Raw genomic sequence first — 19441 nt, 5'->3', positions numbered from 1 at the left:
GTATGATCAGAACAGCCAAGGATCTCGATCACACAGAGCTGAGAAAGTTGATGATGGTGATGATGATGGCAATGACAATAAAAATGAACAGGAGTGTACGCGTGAAGAAGAGAGGGGGACAGCGTCTCCACTGTGACTTACCAGACCCGCTCTCCAGGCGGCGGTGTCGCGGACGGGGAGGTGACGAGCTCTCCGGGCTGCTCGGGGATGAGAGTGTCAGCCGGAGAACCGGGGCCTTGCATGCCTGGAGGGGTGGAGGAGGCCTTGCGCGCCAGCGTGGCTGAACCCTTACGAGACACCCAGGAGGTATCCATAACTCGGACTCCCATACTGGAGACAAACACATATCCAGAGTCATGTATGATGATGAAGAAAGAGGCGAGAGGGGGTGGTAAGGAAAGAAGTGGGGAAAAAGGCATGATACGGTACCTTTGTATCTTCCTAATGCTGCGTTAGTAAGGGAAAGAGAGGCAAAAGGGATATGTGGTCAGAAGTAATGAAGACATGGTTCACAACACCAGACTAAAACTAGTCAGTATATAATGGGGAGATGAAATCTACAGTGGCAGGGAGGAGTGGAAGTGATGTTGTAGAGGTGAGAGGATGTCAGGCCACATAACCAGCCTGCACTTATCCACTGAGCGCCATTTAAAGGGTTGTTTTTGTCTGATTAAACCTGTTTGGTCTTAGAAACAAACAAACACACAGGCAGAGCTTTATCCTAAGCTACTCATTACTCTAAATAGATAAAAGCTGTTCTCTATCCCCCCCCCCCTTATTGATAGTTGCTGATTATAGGACACAGGAGCTCTAGATCCATGCCTATAATATTACAGCCTTAATTTGATGGGGGTATTTTGGTGAATGCATCGGTTCTAATTCTGCCAGTGATTTTCCACCAGCTGGATGAATGACTCAGGCCAGGTGACGTGCTAGCCAGACTGTGAAGGAGGAGCTGGGTGTGGGAGGATGGTAAGATAGCACTGGAGAAATATTTCCTGAGAAAAAAGAGGTAACAAGCAGCCCTCCATCAGAGACCCGTTGCCATAGAGACAATGCCACTCAAGGCAATACAGCCCTACGTATTCAAATGAGACTAGTTTTTCTCTTCTCCTGATGAATCCTGACAATAGGGGACGTGGCCGTATATGCTCCTATGGCGGCTCTAGAGCAAAAACTTTAGATAACAGGATTCATAAATACTCCCTACCGAGGTAACAGATTTGAAATGTGCGTGTGCTGCCTGCCTCAAATATAAGAATTAAATATCAGATGCCTGAGAGGAGGCGTGGGTGGAAGGAGAGAGAAAAGAGAGGGAGTGAGATGTGGGCAGCAGAAGGATGCACTTGGCATCATACCCATCCTTCTTGTAAAACTCCAGCATCATGTTGTCCGTGGCGACGCTCAGTGGGCGTCGACTCTGGTCGTGCTGCTGCTTGCGATCGGATTGGTCCATGTCTGGTGAGGGCATGGAGCTGTAATTGGAGTTGTGGTTGGTGTGGATCGGGCTGCCGTAGCTGCCTGTCAGGTTGAATTCAATCTCTGAGAGAGGAGTAAACACACAATAAGCATACAGTATAGTGATGTTACAGTAGTAGTTACACTGGCTTGAGGGAATATTAGAGTACCTAGATCAAATAAAGTCCTGATATAAAACCATATTCCTACGGACCAAACACATCATGGTCTTGATAACTTTTATAAAAATAGCTGAAACTGTCACTACATCCACACAGTATACATGAGACAAATAGTCTGTGGTAAAAAAACATGTTCCTTCTCCTCCTACAGCTTCTAATGGCATTTGCCAGAGTACACCACGTCTGAAGAAAAACAACTAATCAGAGCCAAGGAGTCAATAGGCTCTCAATCATGTCCATCACTGCTTGTGAACTGTGGTCAGACTGTCAAACTAGGCAGCGCTGACCAAATATGAATCAAGATTCTGTTACTGCATTGAATATTTCTTACTTCAGATGTTTTCAGAAACATATTTTAGTGTACTGTTTAGCTGTAAAATGAGACTGTTTGTTTTGGCTGGTGGGCAGATTACAGATTATCTGTCTCTGTATTGACAGTTTTAGCAAACATGACAAAGTTATTTTTATAAACGTTACCAACTACAGCTTTAATGTTTATTTTAGAGACAAACATTCTGCTTTGTTGCATGATTTTACTCCACTGAGCAACAAAATATGATGAATAAAATCGAGAATATTACCAGAAAAACAAATTGCTAGTGTACATCTTAACTCCATGGTATCTATACGAGACTTGTGCAAACAGGAAGTGATCCACAAGGTGAACTGCTGCCCAAAGTTGTGTGTTACATGATGCTAAAGCTTCAAACACATTGTGTTTGGATATTATGATGTATACAATGCTCATGAACACTTTAATGTGCCTCAGGTATGTTTTTGGTGTGTTACAGCTGGGTTTTTTGTGGCTTTATGATGTATTTTGTTGTAGGTGTTGCTGACTTTTTGTTTAATCATTAACATTTATGCAGTCTTGGAACCCAATGGCTATCTGTCTGACGGGGTGATCCAGTGAAGACAGATATTCGAGCCAAGACTCCTTCTACTGTGCATCGGTCATTTTGGCTAATTTATAGAAACAGATATCTATGAATGCAGATAATTTTAAAATACCCAATATAAGGCTTACTCATCAACAGACATAGCTGATGGGCTTTGAGATTAAATTTCGACCAATTCAACCCTCTTGTGCACACAGACTGTTTACCTGCTGTTCAAATAGTAGATTGGTCAGCACTACTCGGACTACAAAGGAACTACAAATGGAAACCAGAACACTTCCAATACCAAACTCTTGCCCGCTCATCTACAGATTCTGGATACATATGCAGAGTCTGTTTATACAGATTCATATTTATTTGAACGGTCAGTCATGAGGGACAATGATAGGTATCATTGTATTCATATGGGGCTGAGCAAAAGGAAATAATAATAAGTATATTATTACATCAAGTAATTAATATATAAAATTAGTCTCACTAAATTCTCTGACTTCACAGCTGCTTTGATAAATTAATTTGAACAAAACTGGGTCATTAAAATGTCATTATACAATTAGGATGTTGGAAGATCAATAAAAATTGACATGTTGCCCAGCCTGTCTACAATATTACATACATAGTATGTGATCCCCACCTCCAGGGAAGAACCAGTCAGCATGCTGGATTATGGGCTCAATGATGCCAACAATCTGTAGGGACAAGGTGGTCATCATCTCTGTCATGTTTCTGGAAAGAATGGAAAGAATTAACGACAGTATAATGCCCATGTGATAAGGTAAGAATCAAACCGTGCAAAAAGAATTTCATACATGAGAAATAGTTGAATTAAAAGTACATACGGTTCAGTGTGTGTCCAAAGCAAGTTAGGGCCGAGAACAATCGCCATGTTACCGGGAGTCATCTTGTTTGCGTCTTGGTAGTCACTTAGCTTGGCTAAAAATTTGATTAGATATCTGTGGGGTTTAAATAAAAGAGTGCACCTTAAAATTAATCTATAATTAATTTATATTCCTTTTTGTCAGACATATTGTTAGGGGATAGTTTGGGTTTTTTGAAGTGGAGATCTAAGAGATCACCAAAGAAATGCAAAGATGATCAGACAGAGCAACATCAACAGCCGTAACAAATAATGACTTAAGACCCCTTGTGATAAATAAATCTCTGGTACAGCCCCGGTTGTGGGTGGGCCCGGAGACATGTTGAGTACAAAGGTGACTTCATAGGAAGTCATTAAGTTCTTTGGCATTGTCCTCATTTAGGTTGTTGATATGAATGTTAAAAACTCTTGAATACTTGGCAGTCTGTATATAATCAGCAAGGAATGTAAGATCTAATTAATGACTACTAATCAGGTCATTGATTTGGACAGACTTATTTGATAGTGATCTTACATTAAGCAGTGCAGCATGGTTTAAGTAACAGGGTGCAGAGACATGATAGGCTGTTGGGGAACAGCTATGGGGCTTGATAGGTTTACAGAACAACAAAGGTTACAATATTGTAACCCTAGTTCTATTAGTACAGGTGAAACCCTCAACTGGACTCTATTGGAAATACTTTCCAATCCTATCCAATCCAATCATGAGCAGGCATTCACCCTCTGAAATTTATAAATAAACATAATCGACCAATCACCATGTGTCTACACAAACATCCGTGGACCACACAGTATATAAGGAAGTGCTATGATGCTGTCTGTCAGCTTACACCTTCTTTGGCGAGTGGCACAGGAGCAACAGGCACCTTACATAGAGCGCTATGCCCTTTCTGATAGAACTAGGGTTACAATACTGTAACCTTTGCTCTATCTCACACAGGCTCCACCCTCTACTGGACTCTTTGGCTACAGTGGGTGAAGCCCAATGAATGCCCTGTCAAGACATAACACTGACCCCAGCCCATTCTCATTCCCAAACCATCAAATACCATTGCTTTGTCAGTGATGTTGGCATCAGACACCAATGCAAAAAAGCACCTTTTGCAGTGATATGATACACCCCCTGACAACCTCAGTTTGTAACGCCACCGGCAACAATGTCATATAAGGAGCTGGGAAGTCCCTACAGGACAGGCCAGATTTGGGTCAAACAAACCCCGGACTTTCACCCGGGAGCCCATTGTTTGTTCCCTGTGTAAATGTTGAGCCAGAACCTAACCATGTGCTTTTGTTGCACAAGGAAATAAACATAAAAAGGAGGTGTTTTACCTATGGTGTAAGGGCATTTTGAAAAAGACTGTAAGCATCTATCGAACAAGACCTGTGCATTCCTGTGAAAATGTAAGTGTATTTTTGAAAAGACGCAATGCTTGTTATATAAGCGTGAATTAACACGCCATCCTTGAACATCACCAACAGACGCAGGAGGTTACCTAATTTCATATTTCAATGCAGCGGTGTTTGGTGAGTTGGAATGAGAATGCGTTGCATCAACCTAGCCATGCTGATCTTGACCGGCTTAAGGTTATTTGTCGCAGCCCGCCTACTTCTTTATAACTTAGTCCGCTGTACTGGAGAAGGAGAGGGCCCCAGCCAACCCAGGTGGTATGCAACCAAACTGGGTGCAGCCATGGCCATACTCTGCAGGGGTTGAAAGATGACAAAGCTGCCGTATATATCTTGTTGACACTCATACTGCAAAGCATGGCAGCAGACAGATGTGTGGACCACAGTGAGAAAGTAATCAGTGAGCAAATGTTGTGTTGGAGTACTCCCTTATATACTGTGGGGTCTGCATGAATTGGGGAAACGCATGTCCTGATAGGCCGGATACGTTTATGCAAATTTTAGTGGGAAATGCGTACTCATGACTGGAGGAGAGTATTGGCCACAGAGTCGAGTAGGGGGTGGAGCCTGTGTAAGATAGAACACTTGTTTAGTCTAGCAGCAATCAGAACAGAAATGTTATTATTGGAGTTGCTGCTATGGCATTTTACAATGCTTTCCCTTCTTGGCCACATGGGAACATGTATAAATGATAAGACAGAAAATGAGGGGAAGCGTCTGACCTGAAATTGTTCAAGTTGTCTGTGGGGAGTTTTTCACACGCCGCCATTAATGCCTGTAGTCTCTTGTCCATATCTTGAATGCTGAGGAAATAAAATAAAAAAACATTATGGTTTACTGTTGCTCCACTTCCTAATAAATGTCACCATTTTTCATTTTGGCAGTTAAGACTCCCTTTATAATAACTTTGGACTATTTTCTGTTTTCCATTGAGGCCAGTGGCATAATTGAAGAAAATGCATTTAATAAGCAAACAGCAACTCACTTGGAGGCCTGAATCCATTCATCATAAAGTTCAGTGGTCATCAGTGGCTCAGGGAGCTCACGGAGGTATGATTTCAGAGCCCCTTTGGGTGAGAAACACAGGGACAGAGTAAAAACTGGTTTGCGTCTTTAGAGGAGGGGAGGGTTGTTTTCTCTCTTCAGAGTACTGGCGAGGCCATGCCCCATATCTCCACTCCCCTCCAGCAGGCCCTTGCAGCTAGTGCAGCTGCCAGATTCAGATTGCTCAACACAGATTTCATGCTAATGTGTGAAATGCACAGCAATATCAGAACAGAAAGCCTTCAGGATAAAAAAAACACTGAGAGAAGAGCTGATGAAGACTCCCTGGTAAACTGTTGTGTTGCGCGACGAAGTACATTTTCCGCCAACTAGCTCCAAAATCAATTTGAAAACTTTTGTACAGTAACAATGACCTTTCCAAGTTATAAACAAAAACAGATGTTGAGTAAAAAAATTGCCTTTAACGTAGATATATTCCACAGTTTTTTTCCTGACTTACAATGACAGTGTAGGGGTTGTTGTTATGGAAATGGGCTTTGAACAAGGCATTTGTGTGGGTGTAGTTCACCTGCGATGGCGTGTGGGTCGGAGGAGTACTCCTGCACATCCAGAACTCCACAGTCCAGGGATGCTTTCAGCTTCTTCAGCTTGGAGGCTGATGGAGCCACTCTGAAGAGGCCCTGCAGCCCACACACAGGAAACACATAATCATCCATAATTATCAAATCTAACATAATGCTGTAGAAAAGTAATAGCCTCCACCACTGTGCACTTGAAATTGGTAATAACACAGAAACATACTGGTGGTTTTACCTGTTCTGGTCCAGTAGCTACAAAACATTTATGCTGTACTTACATACTTATGTATATGACTGACAAATTTCCAAAACACAACAGCTTTAATCACCACCAACAAATACAAATATTGCAGAGATGATTAGTAACCCCAGCCTCACAGTCATGTTTCCTGTTGCAGAGCCATTCATACTTGCCCTTTCTGTCTTTCCTCAATTTAATTTTAATTTAAAGGTCAAGCAGATAAAAGCCAATTTTGAGAATGAGCCTTTCCTGTCTGACAAGGCACAAAAAAGTCAAGTTTAAACTATTTACTGAATAATGGAAGTGACAGCAGCTCTGTTCTTTCAGATAGTCTTAAAGGGGCTCTGTATGACATTCAGAGTATTGATACAGCAGCAAACAACTATTTGCTATGTAAATATTTAGTGGGGTAATGGCGTCCAGAGCAAATCATTAAGTAACACTCCCTCTGTGTGTGGTAATCCAAGCTTCTCTGTTCTTTGTTGTGGTAGATAGCCCGGCAGCATGTGCATATTAATGCATGTGAGACCATGTGTGTGTATCCCACTGGCTAGCTAGTTGCAGAGGGCAGAGTCTTGGCAGAAAAATATACCGCCACACACTTCTGATAGGTTGTAAGTGACAATTGAGAGGGATTGCATCAGTCTATGCATTGCTTTTTAGCAAAACCCTGCATAGTATACCTTAAAAGAAAAAGAATGTGCCATATTTATATTGGAGCATTTATGGCATTCATATTCATTTGTGTGTGTATGTGCACACGTGATCAGTTATAATGATAAGGATTAAGTTTAAGCACCAGATGTGTCTTTCGTGGTAAGACTCAAGTGTGAATAAAGATGCAAAAATATTCATATTAGCTGACACCCAAAATCCTACACTAGGTGTGTATGTGTGTGTGTGCCCTATACCTCCTCTTGCATGCCACATTCTAACAGCATGGTGACACAAGCTTCGATGGGGAAGGCAATCTCTCTCCCACTAATATTCAGGTGTTCCTCCAGAGACTTGCCAAATGACGGCTTCTCCACCCACGCCTCTGCAACAAAAAAACACAGCAGCTTGAATCACACACAGACACAAACAAACCTACGCACCTTAGCTGCACCCTCCTCCCGAACAACATAAAACCAGCGACTGCATATAAAGTTCAGAGGCAACATTCATTAATTAAATCCTAACGGCAATTTACTGTGACTTTCAAGGTTCTGTGTTTCTCTGGTGCTGCGCCTCTGTTTCTCTTATTTGAAAAAGATGTGATGTTTGAGACCTCTGTTTGGTTTAACACTTGCAGCCTAGCCGATAGTATACTCTAAGTATAAAGGTGGGTAATTATAGCCCAATGAGATTGTTACGTGGCATGTCAGGGCTATTAACTCCATTACTTCCCATCTTGATATTGCCTGAGGTGCAGAATTGGAGCACATCTCTCTCTCTCTACACACACACACACACATAAGTGCAAGACTCACCTTGGTGAGCTTTAATCTGGGGCAGGATACTGTGAAGAATCTCTAATGACTTCCTGTGATATTCTGCCTGTGTTTCTATTAGCTATAGAAGGAAAACAGATTAGAACAAACATTTCCTAACAAATGTGCATCATAGAATTTTATTAGATCATCTACAGAGTTACTGTAGCCTATGCTAATGTGGGAAATATTGCTTTATTTGCAGAAAAGAAAGACCATTTTTTCCCACTGGCATTACAGGTTTAATAACAAACGCTACTTACTGTCTGAAAGTAATTTGCATAGTCTATTTCTTTGGCCACAAAACTGTACATATCTGCTGACAACTGGTCCTGAAACAGAAAGCAGAGAGCAAGCATCCCATAAGAAATGATCTCACTGAAGTCCTACATAGAACTGTAACACCATCCTGGCATTGTGGTCCATTTGTGTCTTATACATGCAGAAAGGCTATAAATCAAACGGAGAGAAAAGGAGCTGGAGGAGGGAAGACTGTGGCTCTGATTGGTGACTCACCCTACAAATCTCCATCCGATTGGCTGCCTCCTCCATCTCCTCTCTGAGGGACTCGGACTTGGCGCCGGGCTGCAGTGTGCTCGGGTGACTGGACGACTTGGACGACTGCTGATATCTATAAGCATGAGATAAAAAAAAAAAGGCCACTGCATTGGATATGTCATGCCTCCTGCACAGACGCTTTAACCTGAGCCTTTGTTTAAAAAAAAAAAAAAAATGAACATGAGCAGGCTGCAGCCGGGCTTTTTAATGTGGACGTCACCTTGTCCGAGCGGAGTCCATGTCCAAGACAAGTTTAGCTAAGTGCTTCCTCTGTTTCTGGATGTTGGGAATGTCCACCTACAAATGAAAATTAAGTGGAGGATTAAAAGTCAGCTCAGGGAATAAAAGTGCAGCACTATTATGTAAATGAGGACCATGTTCTGCTTCTAATTTTCAGTTAATAACATCGGAAATAAAAAAAAAAATGAGAGAGCGTGACTCTGTAATTCAGACATATCAAAGGTGTTATGTCTTAATTGGTGCTCACCTCAGCAAGCACATAGAGAGGCTCCACGACATCTCTCTCGATCTGGAACTCAAACTGGATGAGCTCCTGGGCCAACTTCTCTTCTGTCTCTCCGCACATCTTCAGCATCTTCCTGTATGGTGATAGCCGAAAGTCACAGGCAATCAAATGCAATTAAAATGCAGACAAGGGTAATGGGGACAGAGAAGAATTCAATAGCCAAATCAATAATTAAAGATGACTGTGTGTGTATGTGTGTGTGAGCAAAGGCCTGCTAACGACAGTGACTTACCCCAGGAGAGAGTCATCCCCCAACACTGCCGCCCCTTCCACCATACATTGTGCCAGGATCGTAAGCGGTAGTTTTTTCTAACAGCAGAGAGAAATAACATTACTAGAGCTTATGTGGGAATCATACAAAACTGAATAATGTTGCATCATCACACATCAGGGCTGGGCGATATTGAAATTGAAAGTGGCCCCATTGCATAGGCAATAAATTCTATTTCGCACTAGTGCATGCTGAGATCAATTAATCAGATCAATCACGTCGATCAACATTGACCTATGAAATGAGAATAACACAGATTAGGCCTATATTTTGTGGTATAGACAAACCAACTGACCAACAGATCAGCAGACCAACAGCAATTTGCAACTCTACTCATTATGTTTGCTGTAACGACCAAAACGAATAGCACCTTTCATACAAGAAATGCAGCACAGATTGTTTCGGCATTATAAGTGCTTCACATGAAAATAGACATAATGGACATAAAATAGAACTGATTCATAAAATCAAAAAAATTGTTAAACTAAAAATCATAAAATCAAGTAAGATTTTAAAAGAGTTGCAGCAGCGTGAAGCATAAATAGAAAGTAAAAGCGTTAAAAGAAAGAGTTTCAAATCTGTATCAGAAAAGTCAGAGCTAGTTAAAGGCTATAGTGAACAGATACGTTTTAAGCTTTCTTTTAAAAATAGTTAGCGAGCTAGCCTCGCTGATGTCTAAAGGTAGTGCGTTCCATAGCTTTAGGGCATAACTGACAAAGGCTGCATCCCTGATGGCCTTCCAGCTGTTGCTGGGAACCTCCAATAAACCAGCAGCAGATGATCGCAGTGTTCTTGGAGGTGAATAGGAGTTAGCAATGTAGCTTGGTCCCAGCCCAATCAGGGCTTTGTATACAAGGAGGAGGACCTTAAAATTAATTCTAAATGGAAGCCAGTGCAAGTAAGTAAGTAATATGTTACTACTGAAATATCACCATAACTGTTATTTCCCTGTTTCTTTTGTTGCCATTAATTATATGTTTGCTTCCTCTAAAGCCTCTTAAGTATGAGAGAGAGCTGCTGCTCAGTGGAAAGCTGAAAAGCAGCGACAATGGGGATAAACAACGTTCACATGAGCATGTTTTCAAATTTGAAACCATTTGTAACATTTCTCAACTAAACCAAAGTTGGTGATTGTTGGAACAGTGGACTCACTAACCAGTTGACTAACAAGACTAACTAAGATGGTTGCAGTAAGTTGTGTTTTGTTTCTGTCAAGTCTGAATGAAGTTTTACGATGAGTTAACAAGTCAAATATGTTAACATTAGTCTGAGTTTGGTGAAACATAGAAACTTGGATTGGTGTGCGGCTGTATATTTCTGTTCAATCAGGAAAATAGGTGCAAAAAATAGGACAAAACAGAGTTCTCAAACAAGTGAGTGTGACACACTTTATGGCCCCACTGACATGAGTTGACACCATAACTAAAAACAAATGCCATTTTCTTTTGTACTTGTGAAATGACCACTGCAAACAGTTCAATGTCCTTTCCTTGTATTCTCTTTGTATGGGTAAAGAATAGAGAAAGCAAAAGAAAAATAAACTGAATATAGCACAACATTCATAACAGGCGTTATATAATTGAATATCATTGTTATCGTGGACATGTGATGATTACTGTGGCCAAACAATATCCTTTTGTCACATCGCCCAAGCCTATCACACGTCATATCAGTCTGCATTCAGTATCTGAGACAATGATGGACGCAGGTACTCACAGAAGGTGACTTGACAGATCTCTTCTCCATATCAGTCCCCTGCTGACCCTGCAGGCAGGCAGTCAGCTTCTTGTGAGTGCTGTGTGTCACCTGCTTGACCAGATCCAGACGCTTCTCCACCTGGAAGAACACACACATGTATACCTCAGATACCACACATACACCAATGTATTACCACAGACACAGCACTGTAAAAACAGTCCCTTTATCGCTCGTGCAGCATCTCAAATCAGCACCTGCTAGTGTCCATCAGATGTGATGAGTATTTGCCTCTATGTTAAACATATACTGGATGATGAAAATACTTATTAGTCGCAGGCCCAGGCTGAGGGCACCCAAAGGTTGTGAGATGATCAAAGCAATAAGAAAGCAGAGCTGCACAATTAATCGAAATATTATTAAAATTGCAACATGGCTAAGTGCAATACCCAAATTGTGGGAGATGCAAAGAGATGAAAAATAAGCTTGTAAACTGTGTTAAAACATACCATTATAAATGAAGCATTGTGGTTTTACAGAGATTCCTAGGGCTATATATTATACTCCTGTATAGCATTTAGTTTGGTACAGACCCCACCAAAAAAATCCCTTCATCATTATTTTCGTATTGTTTTTCAGTGAAAATGAAATGCAAATAATACCATTTCCACTAAAACTGTGACTCATACTGCAACCGCAGGATCTGTCAAAGTAATTGCAATATAATTTTAATTACTATGTTTTGCATATTTTGCAGAAGAAGCCTGTGTTTTCTAATATCACCTTAATTTTGTTTTATGTGTGAAATCCTGGAGAGAGCCACTTTCTGCATCTGTAATTTGCTCCAATGAAACAACCAACAAAGAAAGAACAATCCCTCTTTAACTGCTTAAAGACATACGGCATGTAAAGCTGTGATGAGACCTTGCTTTGCTCCGTGGGGCCACAAGACGAAAACATCGGCGCCACTGATCTCCATCAGGATCAAACACAGCCATCATAATCACATTAGTTACACCTGTTAATTTAACGCAGCGTGAACAATGACAGCACTAACTGCTACGAGACCATCATTACATCAAGCACCTGTTCGCCCTCCCTGCTCACACACACACAGGCACACACACTTACACCACAGCTCACCTGTAGAAGGTCCTCGCTTAACACCTCTGTTTTTTCCGCCCTGTAAAGATAAAAGTGTAAAACGGTTAGGGTATCCAGGGGAGACAACATCAACATTAGCTGATGCTAGCATTTTTAAACAGTGTCTGTGTTCTGCTAGATGTATCAGCTGTCAGTGAATGCAGCCTTATGCACTTTAAAGTCAGGAAAAACAAAATATTTCCTTTACAGTGGTTGAACTTGCTTATAAATCCTGTTTCAGTTCACTCAACAAGCGACACAGCCTGTGATGGTCACTATTACAGATTAGTTTGTACTCTAACGTGAGAGCAGAAAGCATGTTCCTCCCTATTGACATAAAAAATTATAAGTTTTGTTGTTGTCTAATGACACGCATGGGAGAAAACTGAGATAATCTAACGGGAGAACATGTGAAGGTGTGACATCTCACATCATAAAACTCTTTTTATAAGCTTGTGCTGACATGCTAGTTGAGGTGATTTGAGGCTCACTACAAGTCTCACATGTATCCAAATGTTTTTCACATGCGGTGTGTGTTTGCCAAAATGTTTCAGGGTTGTGAAATAAAGTCCCAGCTGTAGACTCATTCACTGAATTTTTGCACGTCATCAATGTGGCAGCGCTCCAAAATGGGTGGGCCACATCCATGCACCTGTCCCTTCAGAGCATGTGTGGGCGTGCATGCGAGTGCGTGGCTGCCTCTCTCAGTCATGATCTTTGACGATCCATAAGAAGAACACATTAACTATCGGGCAAACTATTCACGCTGGAGTGTTCTGACACCAGCGTGAGCGAAACAAGCAGGACAGCGGCGAGCAAAGGCCACTGATTCAAATATGCCAGTTCCCACTGAGGAGCATCACATCCCACTGTGAATCCAGCAGACTGGGGACTTAGCCAAAGACTGAAGGAAAGGGCAGAGCTGCACTGCCGCTGAAGCAGATAAAACTACTCATCCGGAGTACTGAATGAGCCATAAGCTCAGAAAAGAGCAAACCACTGGATATCATAAATATATGGTGTCAGCTCAGTTCAGACAGCTAATATTTTAAGACTTTAGTCCTTTTTCTGCAAGCAGATTTCCCAACAGAGCTTGATATGCTTTTTATAATCCTTCAAGAAAAGATAAAATAGGCAAATTGTCTCATAGGAACATACATTATACATTAGTTTTGGTTGTTTTCCAGAATTCCTTCACACAGACTCGGACATGCACAACACAAAACAATGCTCACATCCAAAGCAACAATCCTATCGGGACTACCTTATTAGAGTCGAGGATAACATGTACTTCCTGCTCCAAAGGGCTATAGGTTGACAAGAGAGCCAGAAACCTGGAGACCCCCAGCAGCCACCCAGTGGTGCACACTTTCTCTCGACACTTCCCCTTCCTGTCTGCACAACCTCTTCCTGCTATTGTGCCCCAATCATGCCAATGCCAATTGAAAATAATAGCATTTTGTGTTATTTATTTAAAAAGTAAATCTGAATTAATCTCGCTGTTGACTGAGAGAATGGAAAAGACCTTGGATTGTGAACCATTATTCATCAGCCAGACAAAAATTCATGACTGAAATGCTCTTTTCATGTATGATGCCTCGTCACCAAGTCTGTCAGTCACACAGCGTAGCAGCTCTGCGTTGCCAATGGTGTTGAAGGAAATCACAGTCTATAAACGGCAGAAAAGAAACGAACTGAAGCGCGTCTGTTTAATGCTGACATCTAGTCGTGTGTACATGTTCCATACATAGTTGCCAATAACAGAAAGCTGAGCATTAATGATGTCAGTTATTAGCATCACCACACTCACTGCCAAGATGTGAGCATGGAGCCATGGGAACTGGGTCAAACCATGTACCAATGGATCTAATCACAGCCAGCCTGTTGGAAAACTGCTCTGCTCACTGAGGTAGGAGGAAAAATACAGGAAGTATGTGAGTGTGTTCATGCAGGCCTTAAGAGCGAGAGAGAGGATGATAGCACAGTGAGAAGTTTCTGGCATGATTTGCAAGGATAAGTGTGATCGCAGATTGCTGATTACATGACAAAGGAGGATAAAAATAACCCGAGCACTAAAGTTTGGCTCAGTTTTGCTGCGACACTCCAAATGCCTCTAAAAATCTCTAAAACTCCATGTTCTGTAAAAGACCTAGCGGACGAGACTGTCACATGTATACCATGCTGAGTGTGTAGCCTGGAGGTCTGCAATGCAGCTGTGAGCTCGTCACTGTCTATCTGGCCTCACATTGACTGGTCAAGGTAACCCTTGGGAGACTCTGAGCGAGCCTAAGGCCAGAGATATACTTGCTTTTAACTATACATGTGCATGTGCATGATGGCTGCCTCGTGTTGTTCTGCGACCTTCTGGAGCATTGGTTGCACACGTACTTACTAGAGCACATTTCCACCAAATCCAGCAAAGGTGCTCGGGGATGTGCTGCTTCACTCAAATGGCCACATGATGGGCGTATCCACTGAAAAAGTGGGCGGGTCTGATTGTTTCCTGGACCAATTGTGGAATGCACCTGATTGGATAAACATGCTGCTAACTGGGCGGTCCCTTTGCTCTCTGCTCGCCATTTCAAATAGGAAACAACATGGTCTCACTTAGCACTTAATCATGTAGTTTGACAGCTTGGTCCATTCTGCTTAATTTTGAGTGAGACAAGGAATCATTTGCAAAAAGTTAAATCATTCTACTTGCAAATGCAAATACAGACCAGTGAATGCACTGCAACCTCTCCTTCAAACTTGCTGCAACACTCTTGCCGATCACTGCGTGACTGCCCTCCAAATCAAATCAAAAGAAAGCATTGTGACGCCCTCCGTCGCCAGGTCTGGTAGAAATGCATCAACAGATGCTAATGCAACTCGTCTGCAAGATGCAATACATACATGAATGGTGAGGACCTTGTTGGTAGAATGAGAGAAGCCTACTTCCCATTGTCACCATGTCCTTGACTCATACCATTCATTCCGTAACCCACTTGAGTGTCGCCGTGTTTATTGTTTACATCATGCAAATACGGTCTGAGTTCTCTGGCGTGGAATCCTCCAGTAACATATGCAAGTGAACCCGCCTTTTATGTCTGGAACCTTCCATCTACAACGGGCTTGAGACGCGTTCTCGTTGACTTGGCTTGACTTCCGGAATTACTCTCTTATCCTGAAGCCACCTTTAGGAATCTGATCCTGTCTGATTGCAACCGCATGCAACTGCTGGCGTCGACTCCAGCAGGATTCAAACCCTGGACCTTCCACATGGTCGACAAGTGCTCTAACCACTACACTAGGGAGGTATGCAAGTATACGGACAGTTCCATTCATGATGCACACAAACCCATGGTTAAAAAGCAAGTACATCTCTAGCCTAACAGGGGCACAACAGCGCAGATGGAACAGGAGCTCTGGCAGTGACAGGGATGAGGAGAAGCTACACTGTTAGCAATGATAGGTAGAGACAACCTGTGCGGCTCTCTGGCCTGGCTGTCTGGAGCTCTACTGACAAGCTATACCATCAAACTTTCCAAACAATATAACAGCTACATATGCGAGAAAGTTTCAATAGTAGGGTGGGCATCATATTCCTGTCACTCTTTCTGTTTGTCTCCAGTGTGTTTGTGTGGGAGTGTTTCTCCTGAAGGCTTGTGACTGGGGGGAACGTGGACAGTTAATTACATTTGCTATTTGGAACCAGTCAATGAGTGTCAGTGGTGTTCTCGCTGACCACAACTGATGTGGCCATTATGACCCAGACTTCAAAGAGATTTGAGCCTATCTTCAAAGACAGCAGACCGTCTTGTTCTTTGAGCTTGTTTGTTTTCAGACACTGGTATTTCCTCTTCGGAAAGCAGCATCGTACATTAACCGGCCTGCAAAGGCACGGAGACAAAATAGCGTGGCATAGGCTGGAATACGGTACAGGGGGTATTGGAGCTGCTGTAAAATCTGATATAAAGAAAGAAGCTCGCAGGAGATTTTGGAGGTGAGGAGTGAAATTCCTCTCAGCAAACAGTGTGCAGAATGAGCCCTGGGAGGAAAGTAAACACGTGGGAGAGCTGGCAGCCATGTGGGCGGTGTGCTCATGGAGGGAGAGGAAGACTTTGCCAGGGTTATGCCAACCATCTGCCACTTTGCAGGCATTCCTTTACCTGGAGCTGCTGATGACTCAATACAAACATGCACACACACACACACACACACACACACACACACACACGCCTATAAATACACAGATTAATTAACCAAAGCCAGAAATCTATCCTGATTTAACCTTTCAGACCAACACATGCAAAGTGATTTCAAAAGCTGACAAAAGTTTGCTTGTGTCTTTGATGCGTCGGTAAAAAACAGAGCCGCAGATCTGTCTAATGCAAACTGCAGAAAACTGGAGGAAGATGAATTAGTTGAGACAATATTCTCACCGAGAAATCAGCAGCTAGACTTTGAATAATTCCCCCTGCACCTCTGGTAACATTACCAAAGTGCTGATAAGAAGGAGGGTCTGAATCTGTTTAAGGACATCTGGGCTTTTGTATTTACAGCTGGCCAAAGAGAAATGTAATTTTATTGTGCATATTTTCCCAGGGACCTTAGACATTCCAAGTCATTGTAATTCCATAAAGTTGGAAGTAAAACGTGTGTACCAAATACCCAGTTGACCATTTATACATCAGCTGCACATTCCATACAAATATGTCTTATATAATAAATATTTCTATCTAGAGATATGCTAATGTTCAAAACCCACATGCTCATCCCCCCAGCACTGTGCATAGTTTATGAGAGCATGAATAATCCATGTCGACATAATGAAAATAAATAACATTGGTCGTCTTGAACATATTGCCTTGGCAGCGAGCCAACTGTTGGCTGTAACACTTTCCGTCCACAGGTCCTCCTGATCCATCTGAACAAAAAGAAAGTGGTCATGCTCTGGTTTACTCGCACTGCTAGCCTGGCTAACAAAAGCGCTTACTCTGGGGCCTGGAAGAGCTGTGCTAGATGCTAGGTCCTGTGCTGCGAGGGGAGGGTAGTGGAGCAGAATGGTGGCCCTGGGCCTCAGCAGGGCACCACATGGCCTGGAGCGCTGGCATGAGATCCACAGTCAGCCACATACACACATAAAACACACACACACAAATACACACAGCAGCGTTCATGCTATATGCTCTCTGAATATTTCTCCATTTACTGCTTTTTTTTTTTCTTCTCCAGACCTTTGCCGTGCATCCAGAGGCCCACTCGGTTTCCTCCCAAATGACAAGGCGGAGGGCTGATGGGACGCAAGGTTACTAAAACAGAAAAACCCACTTACTGTAGTTGTCCAGCAAACTAGGTCACAGTTCTGTTAAGTATGCAAGAATAACTGTGAGAGGAGTGTACGCACACACGCACACAGGCGCAGAGTCCGCACACACACACACACACACACACACACACACACACACACACACACACAAAACACACATGTCCAGGGAGGGAGTGAACGAGAGAGAGAGAGAGAGACGGAGAGAGAGCCTGCAGCATTCAGCAACGTTTCAGTGGAAACACAAGCAGTGAGTTATCTCTAATAACTTTATTCATGGTGAATAATCTCCACAAGACGCACTCTGTGACTTAACTGTGTTTTTACACTTGGCGTCTGCCGGCGCACAAACACATTGCACCTAAATGATTTGACATGTCCAGTAGAGAGCATCAAATAGACAAAAGAACAAAGCAACAAAGATCCGTGTTGTGCTTTATGGCCACCCAGGCTGTAAATGACATCATTGTCAGAAGCCATCATTCTTTGTTAGCTGTAGAAAAATATACTCCGCCATTTGTGAAAATGTAACATGTGGGACTGCAAAACCAAACAAATGTGATGAGACAGCTAATACCAAATGAGCATTTCCAGGCAACCAAAGCAAATGTTGTACTATTCAACTGTATAGAAATGAGAGATGGAGAATCATCTTCTATAATTAAACAGAAAGATTTTTTTAAGAAAAATAATAAACTCCAGTGAAGGCAATAAGAAGTAAACAAAACAGGAAATTGTTATTAGTGGATTAGTGCTTCCTGTTGTGAACCTATTGGCATTCCTGAATGGAAGGAAGTGGGCATGTTGATAGGGAGTCGCCCGTCTCCTTTGGAGAACTTAGTTATTTCTAACAACAATGCCACTCTATTGTAGCTACACACAATTACAACTGTGTATTACTCAGAATAAAGCAGTTGCTAAGTGACTTTACAGTAGCTACGGCCTTGGGTTGTACACCACTATAAATTACGACTTATAAGCAGAGCACTGTGTGAGAAAATCAATAAAGCTTTCTGGATATTCTTACAGCACTAACTTTGTATAATAGTCCTTTTGAGATGGATAAAATTGTTTCTCTTCATGAGGAACAAAGATATGGCTACGACACTACAGAGTGAATTACTTCCATAATCCACATTTTATTGCAAAGACAATTCAATCTAGTAAACAGAAATGTAAATTGATGATTAATGAAAATGTTTCTTGAAGTTATTGAAATAGAGGATTGTGCTATTTTGTTACTTTGACTGTACCACTTAAAAAGTTATTTGTCAAAGCAAAGCTTACAGCATCTATGTGTAGTGTGTAAGTCCTCTTTAGATCCTGTCTCGCTCCTGAATGCCTCGCAGCTTGAACTGCATCCGATTCATTTGCTGCATCTCAGTCAGGCCCCGAGGTCACTTCCTGTTACAGATGAGATCATGAGCAACAGACTGGGCCAACCCTGATGCCCCGGACACATAGTGACCGTGATCGAACCCACTTTTAATATGCAGCAGGTCAATAAGGACAAATATAAAATCAAATCTGTTTGTGTGCCATATGTGCCAATATAATACACTAGTGCTGAGTTTGTAGTCGACCACCAGTAAAGGGGGCTCTTTAAGAGGTTAGTCTTTTCATTGAATCAGCTACATAGAAAGGATGAAATGGCGCTTCTGTCCGATATTACATCATCTCTCTTTTGATGGCCAAAATGGCCCTTTGACAAAGGCTCTTTATCACTATCTCTATCGTGTAGTATGCTGTCTCTGAGAGGCACTGCTTGGGTTATGGGAGGGTTATCAACATGGACCTCTGATACTACCACTGAATGGCACT

General features: G+C 42.2%; 1 protein-coding gene across 3 annotated transcripts in view; it reads right to left on the bottom strand.

Moving 5' to 3' along the window:
* The window catches only part of arhgap44a (Rho GTPase activating protein 44a), a 36886-nt gene that overhangs the window by 10092 nt on the left and 7353 nt on the right, over nt 1-19441 (bottom strand). For 2 of the 3 annotated variants that reach the window (XM_050070057.1, XM_050070059.1), the window contains exons 2-18: nt 12313-12352; nt 11191-11310; nt 9436-9512; nt 9165-9276; nt 8898-8974; nt 8636-8750; nt 8383-8451; nt 8120-8201; nt 7559-7686; nt 6397-6508; nt 5809-5890; nt 5546-5626; nt 3379-3492; nt 3174-3265; nt 1359-1542; nt 430-447; nt 142-330 (exon numbers count right to left, since the gene is read on the bottom strand). In XM_050070057.1, coding sequence (XP_049926014.1) covers nt 142-330; nt 430-447; nt 1359-1542; nt 3174-3265; nt 3379-3492; nt 5546-5626; nt 5809-5890; nt 6397-6508; nt 7559-7686; nt 8120-8201; nt 8383-8451; nt 8636-8750; nt 8898-8974; nt 9165-9276; nt 9436-9512; nt 11191-11310; nt 12313-12352 — 1692 coding nt within the window. The remainder of the gene's footprint in view (nt 1-141; nt 331-429; nt 448-1358; nt 1543-3173; nt 3266-3378; nt 3493-5545; nt 5627-5808; nt 5891-6396; nt 6509-7558; nt 7687-8119; nt 8202-8382; nt 8452-8635; nt 8751-8897; nt 8975-9164; nt 9277-9435; nt 9513-11190; nt 11311-12312; nt 12353-19441) is intronic. The other variant, XM_050070058.1, reaches the window with a different exon arrangement.

Source organism: Epinephelus moara, chromosome 18 (genome assembly GCF_006386435.1).
Source record: "Epinephelus moara isolate mb chromosome 18, YSFRI_EMoa_1.0, whole genome shotgun sequence".
NCBI classification, from domain to species: domain Eukaryota; kingdom Metazoa; phylum Chordata; class Actinopteri; order Perciformes; family Serranidae; genus Epinephelus; species Epinephelus moara.
Note: the sequence above shows the minus strand (reverse complement) of the source record. Positions and strands in the feature narration are given on the sequence as shown.